General features: G+C 34.8%; 1 protein-coding gene and 1 long non-coding RNA gene across 5 annotated transcripts; one reads left to right on the top strand and one right to left on the bottom strand.

Moving 5' to 3' along the window:
* The first annotated feature begins 5,523 nt into the window (after nucleotides 1–5,523).
* Nucleotides 5,524–6,354, top strand: LOC111242354. The gene is made up of 4 exons (XR_002669228.1): nucleotides 5,524–5,548; nucleotides 5,718–6,002; nucleotides 6,074–6,136; nucleotides 6,231–6,354. It is a non-coding gene; the product is annotated as an uncharacterized LOC111242354 (long non-coding RNA).
* A 594-nt stretch (nucleotides 6,355–6,948) lies between these two features.
* On the bottom strand, nucleotides 6,949–11,089 carry LOC106772559 (probable methyltransferase PMT3). Of its 4 annotated transcripts, XM_014659046.2 has the most exons (10): nucleotides 10,953–11,086; nucleotides 10,724–10,852; nucleotides 10,392–10,469; nucleotides 10,085–10,275; nucleotides 9,850–10,014; nucleotides 9,562–9,744; nucleotides 8,879–9,473; nucleotides 8,365–8,477; nucleotides 7,796–8,016; nucleotides 6,949–7,544 (listed from the first exon to the last, which is right to left on the bottom strand). In XM_014659046.2, the coding sequence occupies exons 4-10, from the start codon at nucleotides 10,265–10,267 to the stop codon at nucleotides 7,223–7,225; spliced, it is 1,782 nt and encodes a 593-aa protein (XP_014514532.1). In that variant the 5' UTR covers nucleotides 10,268–10,275; nucleotides 10,392–10,469; nucleotides 10,724–10,852; nucleotides 10,953–11,086; the 3' UTR covers nucleotides 6,949–7,222. The 4 variants fall into 4 exon arrangements, with proteins under 4 accessions (XP_014514532.1, XP_014514533.1, XP_022640453.1 ...); XM_014659047.2 differs by lacking the exon at nucleotides 10,724–10,852 and having other exon boundaries at nucleotides 10,953–11,075; XM_022784732.1 differs by lacking the exons at nucleotides 10,724–10,852; nucleotides 10,953–11,086 and adding an exon at nucleotides 10,578–10,680.
* Nucleotides 11,090–12,904: the final 1,815 nt, after the last annotated feature.

A 12,904-nucleotide genomic window follows, 5' to 3' on the forward strand; every position in this document is an offset into this window, starting at 1 on the left:
GAGTTTTAAATTAGGAAAGTATTTCAAAACAGATACAGTGCCAAGTGCACAGAATTTATAACATTACAAAACAGATGGTCTCCTAATTGGTAACTTGTCCCTTCTGATTGGCTCAGTTGGTTGCTCAATGAATTCCTGTGTTGGTTAGGGTGGTGGTGCTTCAGATGGTTCTGGTAGGTCTGGTTGATCTTGAGGACGTAAAGGGCATTGATTTCTATTATGCCCAAGAACACGACAAATGCTTAATTTCTTGCGGTGGCCGCCTTTGGTCATCTAGGTTTCATCCCTCCTTAGCTCCCAACTCTCCAACCTTCTCTTTTTCTTTGGTCTGCTAGGTAATTTTCTTTTAAAAGGTGGGAGGACATCTTGGCATGCTGTTCTTTCCCATAAATGGTGCCCATTCACTGGAAATATGATTGAATCATATGTTTCATCATAAGTTGACCTTCTGAACCAAACAGGTACATATTCTTCTAGATCTAAATTTAAAAATCTCATTGTTGCAATAGCATGGCAGCAAGGGATGCCACTAATGAGCCATTTCCTGCAGGTACAGTCTTGGCTGTCCAGGTTGACTGCAAACTTATTTGTAATCACTACACAATGCCTAACTTCAAAATTTTTTTCTCCAGACCAACTGCCATCAAATAAGACATGATTAAAAGTTAAATATGAAGTCCTGAATATGAACAATTTTATCACAGACCAAGTGACATGAATTAAAACTGGGAAAGGAAATGCTTACCTAGGGATCCAATTCTTGGATAAATTTGATTCTTTTGTAAGTCTCTTTCTAATCTTGGGACATATATCAAAGTTCGTATTACACATTTTGATTCTGTTGGTCGCCTATTTTTTCATGATGTAAACTCTAATTTCCTCTAGCATGGTTACAATGCGCTTTCCTTTAGCATCAACAATAACATTATTAAAAGCTTCACTCATGTTATTGACTAGTGTATCAGTTACTGCTCGACCTGTAAATCTAGATCTAGACCAATACCTATTACAAAGAATAAGAAATTGTTAGGAAGCTAAAAATATGTAAGAGGTTGCAGTAAGGAAGAAGAAATACCTTGGGGGAATAGCAATAAGGTATTTGTAAGCTTCTACATTGACCTCTTTCATATTCAACATTTCTCTTTCCCAAGCTTGGGGGTAGGTACTAGTAGCAGCCTTCCACATCAGCGTCTTCAAGGTGTGCCCTCTGAACTTTTTTCTGAAATTTGCATATAAGTGTCTCATGCAAAATCTATGCTCTGCCTTAGGTAAAAGTGCTTCCAACGTTGGCAGCAAACCCTGTGTAAAGGGACCACATTGAACATTTTTAATATAAAATGGGGACCAAAGTGAACTAATGTACATAACTAATATCAAGTACATATACCTTTTGTTGGTAAGACATAAAAGTTCTTGCATCACATACTTTAGTGCCCCCAAGGTCTTCTGTCAACAATTCCAAAAACCAAGACCAAGTTTCTTTGTTTTCTACTTCCACAATTGCATATGCCAGAGGTAACATCTGCTCATTAGGATCTCTAGCAACAATTGTCAATAACTCCCCCTTGTACTTTCCTTTTAGGAAACATCCATCCAAACCAATAAAGGGCCTACAAGAGACGAAGCAATTCTTGCAAGCTTTCAAACATACATAGAACCTTTGGAAGGTCGTTTGACCATTTTCACTATCCACTTTAACTTTGACGGTTGATCCCGGGTTACATCTTAATAATTCATGTGCATAGTAAAAAATTCTTGTGAACTGATCTTTGAATGAACCTTCAAGTTTGCATGATGCCATTAATTTTGCCCTACGGGCTTTAGATAGTGAGACATTTGTATTCCATTTCCTCAAAGCTTTTGACCGTATTTCATTTATCTTCAAATTCGGATTTTCAAGTAGTGTGGTATCTAATGTCTCACTCAACCACTTTGCATTCATCATTTTGATATTGAATTGCCTACTGCAGGTATGGGTATCCAAAATTTTTCTCAATTTCCAAGTTCTACATCCTTCTAAATATCCACAATAAGCCATCCATGGACATTTTTTTTCTGCACCCAATCATCTCACTTGTACCCTTCTATTGTCATTCTTAAGAAACATCAAATTCCTCCCTGCATGCACGACATAACTTCTAACAACCTCCATAAACTCATTTTTATCATTGAACTTTGTTCCCACTTCCCACTTGTATTCTGACATATTTTTTTGGTTAGCATACGTCCCAAATGGACCACAACTTTGTCTTTCATCAACACCATCCTCACTTCCACTCTCTTCTGGACTGTCCAGTGCATCTGATTCCCAGTCATCATCAGAAAACCCCCTGTCCTTTGGGTTTCTCTGTATATGTCCACTGTCATCCGTGTCTGAATCACAGTTGCTTTCATTCTCACTATATTCTACTGACACAAATCCTTGTACGTCGTTATGTAGTACTCCTTCATCAATATTAACATCAACATCAACTAGTCCTTCATCCACTTCTTCTTCATCAACTACTCCATCATGAACTTCACCATGCACCACCCCTGCATAAGGAACTACTCCATCAGGAACTTCATCATCCTCACTTAAACTAAATTCTTCAATGACAACTTCATCCTCCACCTGCCCGTGTTGTTCAATAACAACTTCCTCATCCTCCACCCCAACATTCTCTTCAACCATATCCCCCACCTGCACATCCACTTCCTCCTCCTCCTCCTCCCCCTACACAACCACTTCATCCTCCACCCCCACAACAACTTCATCCTCCACCTGCACAACAACTTCATCCTCCACCCCCTGCACAGTCTTTTCTTCATTCCCACTCTCTATACTTCCAAGACACAACAAATGAAGTGGTTCATTTATTTCACTTTGAACAATAATCTCTGGCTCCTCATCCACAAAGTGCACCACAAACAAGTTAACTTCCCCTAAAATCTTGGCAATGCCTACCATGTTCATTGCATCTTTGTCATCGTACAACTTATACAAAATATTATTTATGCAATAAAATAACTCAGACATGTTAATATAACCCAACTCCTTAACGGAATCTACCACTTCAAAATAACTCCATTTGTCTGGGTCCACACTCCAATAAGTGACTTCCCCACCAACATATCGAAAAGGTATATCCGTAACCAGGGTCCCACCATGGTGGACCACAACATTAAATCTCTCCTCAGACATTCCAAATGCAAGCCTACAAAATGAACTTTATGGGCATGGGACCACTATGGAAACGGAAAAAGTAACTGCTTTTTACGCTAAAATAAGTGCTAAACCCTATGGGAAACAATAAACAATAAACCAACAATCAACAATCAACGAGACACAACCCATTATAATATGTTAGAGAACAATGCCCTAAACATTTCGCCCTAAACAGTTCGCACAATTTCTCAAGAAAATCTAACTTGAAAAAATGTAACACTCACATTTCCATGTGTGCAACCAAGTTTACACAGGAATGTCACAGCACCCAGCTTAGTTACGAGATTAGAAACAAAAACCTGACTGCCAAAGTCAATGCTTCGAATTGGAACTGGACGTCACTGATGTTCTTCTTCCCAATCTTCCCAGAGCACGCAAGAAGTTTAGTTCTCAGAACCCTTAAATTAATTTTCAAAAATGCAATCCCTAATATCTGTAATTGGATTTTCAAAATTAATAATTCCACCTCAATGTGCCTCAGTTAATTGCCACATCATCACTATTGGGCACTGTTGGAGTGTCTGCCGTTAACGATTTAAACGACGTTTGTAAAAAGGACCAAATTGAACACAATTTTCATTCTTTAGGACTAAATTGAACAAAAAAATAAAATGGGGACCAAAACGAATTCTCGTGACCAAAATAGGGACCATTAGTGCTATTAAGCCTATATTATATATATATATATATATATATATATATATATATATATATATATATATATATATATATATATATATATAAAATAAAGTAAGGATAGTTGTTTCTTATATTAAAACGTGAGTGTTAATCAATAATTATATTTGTAGGTATATATAAGTTGATGCATTTTATGAGCTGTTACGGGCTAGTTGGAGTTGTTTGGTTATTGGTATTGATTAACTTAGATTCAACTGTGGAGATGTTATTTTTATAACTTGTGATTAGTGAGTAATGCATATGGTTGAGATTATGTATATGTAATTCCTTGTATTTTCAGGGAGAAACTTTAGTACTCCATTTCTTCCAAATTTTATGTACTGTTTAAGGATGACTGTAATCCTATTACTCTTAACTGCTTTCTAATATTATTCATGGTGACGCCTTTATTATATTATATATCTTTATAATATAATTGGGATGTCCCAGTTTAAATTTGAAGATTTCTTATTCGTTTTGAATGTGTCGAGCTTTTCTAAAACTTTTAATTATACTTTCTATTCTGATCTTCTTAATTTTGATTTTCACATTTGGTTTATAAAGTTTCTCAATTGAGTAAAATTGGCGTCTTATATTTAATAATTAAGATAAATGGAGTAGGTGTGATGAATTATTGTTTCGTATTATTTATAAAATGACAATTAATGTGAAACGACTTTTTTTCTTTTAAACTATTGTAGAGTATGTTGTATATTAGAGTTTGTTGTTGGTTATGTTAATTAGTTTTAATTAGTTTGTTACTAATTATACCTAAATGGTTGTTATTTTATTTTTCATTGTATTTCTCTGTAATAAGATTTTTTATTCATTTCTCTCTTCCCATAGTCTTTCTTTTATTTCCTTATTCTACGTTTTTATACCATGAAAAAATGGTATGGGAACTCCTTTCTACTTATCATATTTTGACATAGAAAAATGGTTGCTGTGAACAAATGTTTAACCAAGATTTCAATTGTTTGAGTTTATTTCTTGATGATGGAAGTTATAAACCCACTTATAGATTCTTTGATCCATATTATGTTCCACATGAATAAATTCATTTCTTTTGTCCCAATTGTTCTCAAAAGGAAAACGGAACAACTATCATTCTTGGTAGTTGTTTTTACCAGGATTAGGAGAGTTCGTCCTTTGACATGGAGCAAGATTTGACTAGCTTGAAATTGTTTTTATGAATATTTGAATGCTGGAATATAGGAGAAAATTCATCAGTAAAAGAATATTTGATGTTCAAGTAAGAAAACAAGTTTAAATCTATGAATAAAATAAGTATGAGAATATGTCATTCACTAGAAGAATGACATGTAATATAAGGTTTCTCGATCCTTAGGAAATTAATCACAATCCATAATATCAATAATAATAAAAACCTACCTTATATATCTTACTGTTAATATAATATTAATAATAAAAGATAGTATAATCTAATCAAGTATATCATATATTCGGTTAATATATGATACAGAAGTATATTTGAAATATAATTACACTATTTGATTATATATTTTTGTTAATATACAGTAGTAACAAAGATAGCAAATTGTTAAATGGGTTTTGTTAGGTTATGTTTCTTAGTATATTTGTTGGATCAGATAAACACACAAGTCCTAAGTTCGAAAGTTTGATACGTAGTTTGCCTGAGTTGTAAGTGATTATATTTGATCATGCTATAGTGAATGGTCTTCTTTTGACCTTGTGCTTATACAGACTTGTGGTCGTCTTGGTTAGATGTGTCGTTTAGATGCTTTTTCAATTTTTGTGAAATATTTATGAGGGGTTTTCTCTGGGTAACGTGTTCTGATGATTGCCCTAGGTTGAGGATGGAATGGAAGAAGGAAGAACTTAGACTCAAGAAAAGAGAAAAAAAAGGAAAAAATGAAGAGTCAAGTTCACCACTCAACGCTATTTCCAGTACTGAGCGCCAGTTTTGAAGGTGAGTCCACCATCTCTCGCTTGAGCGGCACTGCTGAGCGTCCGACGATTTGGAGGCAAACCGTTTAGCGGCAGAATGGACCGCTGAGCGGTCGGTAATTTGGAGGCAAACCGCTGAGCAGTCAAATTGAGCGTTGAGTGCTGGAATGTTGGGCTTGGAATTAAAGTGTGTTACTTTTATACATTATAAATTTACTTTTATGCTGGGCTTGAGCTTAAATTCTGTTATTTTTATAGTTTCATCCTAACTACTGAGCTCTGAAGGTGAAGCCCCAAAAGGTTGGGATACTAACGTTCAAGGTATCATCTTCTCCTGTTCTCTGATTTCATTGTTAGGTATATCTTCTTCCTCTTCTTTTTCAAGGTCTGATCGTTGTCTCTCTCTCTCAAACAGAGAAATTACACTCACGGGAGACGGTTTGTCTCTAAAATCCTCCTCTCACTACAGAACAATAGTAAAACAATAGAGTAAATTATGTAAATTATGATGGTTATTTTTGTATATTGTAGCAGTTTTAATTGTCATTATTTATGTCTATGGCAGTTTCAAAAAGTGTCATAATTCGCATCACCACTAAACATAACTAATAATCATAACTAGCATTATTAGTTCTGTCATAAACATAACTAATAATCATAACTGGCATTATTAGTTATGTCTTTTCAAGCTCTGTATATTTTTCTAATAAGAATTTCTTTCATTCATCCATTTTTAGATTCTTTCTCTTACTTACTCTTACTTTTGGACACGACTTCTGTCATCAACATTACATAAAATCAAACAGAAAAAAAATATAATCATAATGTTCCATATGCTAATTGCGACTCCTCAATTAACAGCAAGTTTCCATGTTTGAAGACAGCAAAAAAATGGTGTACTATGTTACCTAGAAGTAAATGCAGATGTAATGACAGCTCAAAATAGTTTCTGCGCTCCTGTTATTCTCATGTGACTGAAGCTACCGTCAAATTTCACTAGAAACCGTTCTTTTTGTTTTTTTGTCTAGTCTTTTATGGTTGGTTGGGATTGGGCGATGTCGGTGTGAACTAGAATAACCTAGTTTCCCAAAACAGCGTAAAAATTAATAAATAAATAAACAAATACAGCCTCATTATCCTGTAATATGTTCCAGTTGATTTAGGAAAACAAAATCTTTCCTCAAATTCATCTAATTATCTTAATCACAACAAAAGGGTGACTAATTGTATCCAAAATTAAATAAAATCAACCAACATGATTTGGATGATCTTTCGGTTTCTACCTATGCTTTAGAGAATATGAATAACATATAAAAGAGAACCTACAGCACATATGAAAAGAGCTATAAGATAAATTTTCCATGACTGTGTATTGAGGAGACTTTAAACTTCAAAGTGAATATGCTTCTATTCTGAAACCCGGATGCTCTCACTTGTCAACCAAATCTTCTTCTGAATTATCAAAACTGCATCATCTTTGTCTTGGCTTGAATCTTTCTCGAGATTAGATGTGGCCACCGAAATCCAGTGCAATGCTGGCAAGAACTTCTTTATAAACACCACTACTGACCGCTTATCATGGACAATGACGAAACCTTTAGGCCTCAGGATTCTATCCATTTCAATCAATAAATCCGTCGGACTGCATTCTTTCTCAATGATATCAGAAAATATACCCCATGCATGGAGCAAGTCATAAGTTCGAGGGTAGGTTGAAAATGCTTCACACCTGTCACATCAACGACAAAACAAGGTCAAGAGAAGGTGATATTTCTTCCAACTAGAATGTGGCTTAACTATATCAAAGTAGTGCTTCCAATGGTGGGGTATCTTGCATTTCAGATAAATAACAGCAAGGTCTTGTAGATTAAAGGGCAAAGTTTCAGAGGTATTGAAGAGAATGAAGCAGTAGATTAAACAGGAATTGCTGTTATTATAAACTTGAGAAAGATAATTCCTTTATAAAGATAAGAGCCATACCAGTTGTGAATCGTTCCTAACAGCCCTCTATCATATATGATCTTGAGAGTGTTTGGTCCATTTTCTGGCACCACATTCATAGTCCAAACGTCTTTGTCCTTCAAAGCAGCAGCAAACGAGCCCAAATGTGCCTTCATGTCCATCACATTCCGAATTGTATCTGGCTTAATTTTATTGCCAAGCATTTTCCAGTAATTAACAACCTCTTGGTGCCAATGTTCCTGCACAGAATTAGTTGTCATAAACAACATAATCAGACACGTGGCTACGAAGCTGACCAGCTTCTAAATTCTGATTTCAAGAATAATGACTTTTTTTGCGCCATTTTACACCCAATTTCCTTTGGACAAAAATGGAGTTTCTCAATTTGTTCATGTCAAATTTTACAAGAAATGAGATCCTAGTTATCTTTGTTTATACTTTCAAGTGGCAAATGTGGGGTTTCCACTTCTGTCTTGTATTTCTCATGATTTTCTTCTCTCACTGTTACCTTTGTTTCTACTTCTGATGGTTATTTGCATTCATTATTCAAGTCATTAAAAGAGTAAACAGGACATATTTTAAATTACCATGTCCTTTTCAAACATTTCAGTAGAATAGTTAAAGTCAGCAAGACGAGGAGGTGGAGTAGTCAATCGAGCTGGCCAAGGAGCCAAACCAGATCCTCTTGCTCTGTGCATCTCTGCATAGACCAGCAGAATATATGGTTATTGACTTTTCAACTTATGATAAAAGAGTAAAGAAACAATACCACAAATTGTTGATGGAAAAGAACAAAACCATGCAACATTAATATACGGAAAAAAATGAGTTGTATAACTTGTGTCGAATGTAATGTAATCAGAAAGAACATGGACCCATCTAGAACAGCAAAAGCTATCTGATTTACCTAGCCAACTACGGGATATCCATTATCACAAGACAGCCGCTCTCAAGCACTACGTTGTTTCATCACTTATTATTCGTAGTCAATTTTTTTTTTTAACTACTCTATAGGAACATTCTTATTATCAGTATATTTCATGGTCTTGAGATTAGAGAACAGACTAAATCATTAAATGAAATGGCGAAGATAACACTCACGATCAGAGTAACGTGAGATGCAAGCTTTCATTTTAACTCCCCAAACAGCATCAGGATCATCATCAGGACTGCAGAGGGGAGGGTGAGTATCAGGCTCTCTTTTTAAGTAGCAGTCATTTGTAAGAGGCTTCACCCATATGACAGTTTGGTTCTTCTTAGCAGCAACTTTCCAACACATCTGCCCTACAAGAGCACTCATTTGTCTCCATATTCTTTGATCCTCTTCATCCTGAGCATAGGCTTCAGGAGATGAGTACGCAAAGTAGCCTCCTGGCCTGAGTAACCTATCTAGCTCAAGAAGAAGTATGCCATCTCTTTGAAGCCAGTCAATTCTACAACGAGAACAATGTGCAAGTTCAAAAGATCTACTAGGGTAAGGGAGTCTTAATGTCCCCAAGACACCAAGATATGAGGGAATTCCTCTTTCTAAAGCAAACTGTATTTGGTTTTCATGAACATCATTTGGTGCTAATGACATTGCTATTACATCAGAAGAAAGAAGATATCCTCCAAAGCTTGCAACACCACAGCCAACATCAAAAACATTGCGAAGTCTTCCTTCGTCATTTATGATATTGTTTGGAAAGTTAAGCATCTGTAAATATCAACCACAGATACTAAGTCATAAATTTTTCCAGTCATGTAAAAGTTTTATGTTTTGGCCCAGACAGTAACTAGCTTACATTGGCAATTGATGCAATATATTTGTCAGCACCGTAATGGAAGTGAGTTCCTCCACCAGGAAAAACTATCTTTTCACCTTTTACAACCATCCATCTCTGGTCAGATTTCTCAGTTGCAAGATGAGTATGAGGTATATTTGCCCTCCATACCTGATCTCTGCTTTTGGGCCACTTGATTGGAATCTATTATCAAGAACAGAACTCAAAGCTGTAAGGACAGAAAATTTCCCAATTTATTTAACTCTTAGTTATATCTAAGAGAAACAATGCTGGAGAAAAGAGAGACACCTTGTATCCTGGAGGAGGGGGAATCAAACAATTATAGCGCCTCTCAGGCATGGGGCAGTGTCGCTCGTAGTGCTCCATCATAGTCAGATCAAGCTTCAACCTTGTTTGGTATATGAAATTTCTGTCTAAACACGGAATTAGCTCTGAGAGACGATCATCACAGACCTGAAGAAATTGAACACGAGTAAAATAACTTGAATCCTCAAACAAGACATTAACATTCAAGAGAACTCACTGGAATGGTCTTCGGTATAGCACTGTCATCTCCTCCAAATGTCAAAGATTTGCTACCATACTCAATAGAAGATGAAGCGCTATCCCTAGAATACAGGTAAAAGAAAGCACCGACAATCACTAAAACTATCACAGTTATGACCAACCGCTTTCTTGGTTTCCCATCTGCTCTCCCTCTACCCATTTTTGTCACTGCATAACAATACACCATCGTTTCAACTTCAACTTGTAGATAAAAAATAGATAATATACGAGCCAAAACAACTATTCAATTTCAATCGAATAACAATATGTCATAATTATCTCACCACAATCACCGTTTCAACCGTACCAACTCAGTTCCACAGAGCACCTATCTGGTGCAAACTAGAGCCTCGAATTAATAACTGTACAGAAAGTAGAAACTGAAACCAATGAAACAGCACTCACTAGCATCATAATGAATGAAAAACTGAACCTAAAACACCAGAAGCACAATCCCTTGGAAAGTATACATTACTATTGGATAAAACCATTTTTCCAAATTCTACGCAGATCTTTAAATCGAACATAAAAAACAACAAACAGGAGCCCCATTAATGATAACAAGAGAATAAGTTAACACATTCCAAAAGAGAAAAACAAAATCTAGGGAACTGACGCTCAAACTCCAGATATGAGCATGCATATGAATTGGCATCACCGACAAGCTGTCAGCTTTCACTGACCCATCTCGTGAAAAGAGTAGAGAGTGAGGTGGCAGAAGCAGAGAGATGAAAAAGTTATCATTCTGTGAATGTCGGAGGCAATTCAGAAAACGGGTATGGATCTGAGGAGAAAAACAGACACAGAAAAGGGAAAAACACAAAAAGATAGATAGCGTTTTGTACCTAAGACTCCGCGTCTCTTCACTTCAGAGGTTGCGTTAAACTGGGACATCGCATAACGAACAATGCAATATCTTAATGTCGTAAATGTCTTTTCACATATCAAAATTTTTATTTTTATTTTCGTGAGTTATACACAATGACAGATTCGATAAATAGTGAGATCTAACCTCTGCAAATGCTTACGGTGTTATTTATTGCTTCATTATTATTGGTCGATAAAAAGTTTGGGAGTAGTGTAGGAGAGTAACATGCAATGAAGTTTATCACTTGTAAAAGGTAAACCTTTCATCGTTTCAATGTTTCTTAAAATTTAGATTTAAAGTAGTGTATACGCCCTTTTCTTGGTGTTTATTTGTGTTCTTTTTATGTGTTTATTGAAAGAGAGATGGAGGTTAAGAAAAGAAATTATAAATATTTTGGAATTTATAATTAAATTTAATAAAATAAATATGAAAAATGATTTATAAATATAAATATGAAAAATGATTTATATGTTTAAAAAATTAATATGTATATAAAAAATATAAATAATAGATTTTGCAAAAATATAAATAATCAAATATGTATAGAAATATAAAGTAAACTCTATAAAAATATAAAAGATGTACAAAAATATATAGAATAATTAAAAATATAAATTATTGTAGGAAAATAATATATATTGCTATATTTTGTCTAATAAGTATATTGGTAAACTTGTCTAACATGTGTTGTTAGACTCATTCAATCAGTATATAAACACACTTGTCTAATGTGTATTGTTAGTCTTGTCTAATTAGTGTATAGACAAGATTGTTGATGTACATTGTAAGACTCATCTAATAAGATAATAGATAGAGTCATCTAATATGTATTAGTAGACTCATCTAATATGTCTATGAATAGACTCGTTTAACATATATTACTAAACTCGTTTAATCATTGTATGGACAAACTCAAGTAATCTGTGTTGCAAAACTCATTTGACCTACCTAATGTGTATTCTTAGACTTACATATTCAATGTATGGAACGACTCATTTAATTTATTTGTTACAATCATATAATAAGTGTATAGATAGACTCGTCTAATGTGTATTGTTAGACCTTTCTAATGTTTTCACTATACTTATTTAATTAGGGTATAAATAATGTTTTTAAAACTTTTAGCAAATGATGTTTGATATTTTTCAAAAGATTAATATATAAAGGATAAGTTCAGACAATAGTGCTTCAAAAGAGCTTTATGAAAAAGTTTGAAGAAGGAAAGCAATAAAGCATAGATTTTATATTGGATCGCTCAACCTGAGCTACGTCTAGTTCTCTCTTAAGAACTCTTAAGGAGTTCCACTAATCTTTAACAAGATTACATGAGTTTTACCTCTCCAAGTTTACAAGTATTCTTACCACTCCTAAGGATCCCAACAAGTACATCTATGCTCATCCCATCAAGCATTAAGGAGATACCTGTCTTTTTACTCATCGGTCCACAAGCTTTTCTATAATTTTTATCAAGAGGTATATAGTTACCATTTTCTATCACATCCCACATGTCGATGTAATAAGATTCAAAGAATACAACCATCATTTGTTTCCAGTAATCAAACTTTTCCCCTTTGAATAAAACAGGCATGTTGACAACATATCCTTTGTTTTCCATTGCTTGTTAGGATCGTTTCCTCACGTTTTGTTTGGAACTCACCCTTGAGGTAAGCTTCGATGCCAATTAGAGTTGCAACGAGAGCACTAGAGAGGGGTGCAGGGTGAAGAGTATTTTCAAAATTCTTTTCACAAAGTAGCGTCAACTAGTTTATAAAGATGGAGCGTAGGAGTTTTAAGTTTATTAGACGTTAGGTTGTAATGATACAAGTAAATGGAAAACTTTTGAATGGAGAAACAATATATCACAGATTTTTATACTGGTTCACTCAACCTGCACTACGTCCAATTCTCCTTTAAAGAACCCTTAAGGGG

Source organism: Vigna radiata, chromosome 8 (assembly GCF_000741045.1).
Source record: "Vigna radiata var. radiata cultivar VC1973A chromosome 8, Vradiata_ver6, whole genome shotgun sequence".
NCBI classification, from domain to species: Eukaryota; Viridiplantae; Streptophyta; class Magnoliopsida; order Fabales; family Fabaceae; genus Vigna; species Vigna radiata.

Excerpts from the sequence above, each read along its gene's own strand:
- LOC106772559 (XM_022784730.1), bottom strand. The coding sequence starts at position 11,001 with ATGTCCCAGTTTAACGCAACCTCTGAAGTGAAGAGACGCGGAGTCTTA. Across the intron at positions 9,745-9,849 it reads CCCCTCCTCCAGGATACAAG|ATTCCAATCAAGTGGCCCAA; the intron begins GTGTCTCTCTTT and ends TCTTGATAATAG. Across the intron at positions 8,478-8,878 it reads CATCTCACGTTACTCTGATC|AGATGCACAGAGCAAGAGGA; the intron begins GTGAGTGTTATC and ends TGGTCTATGCAG.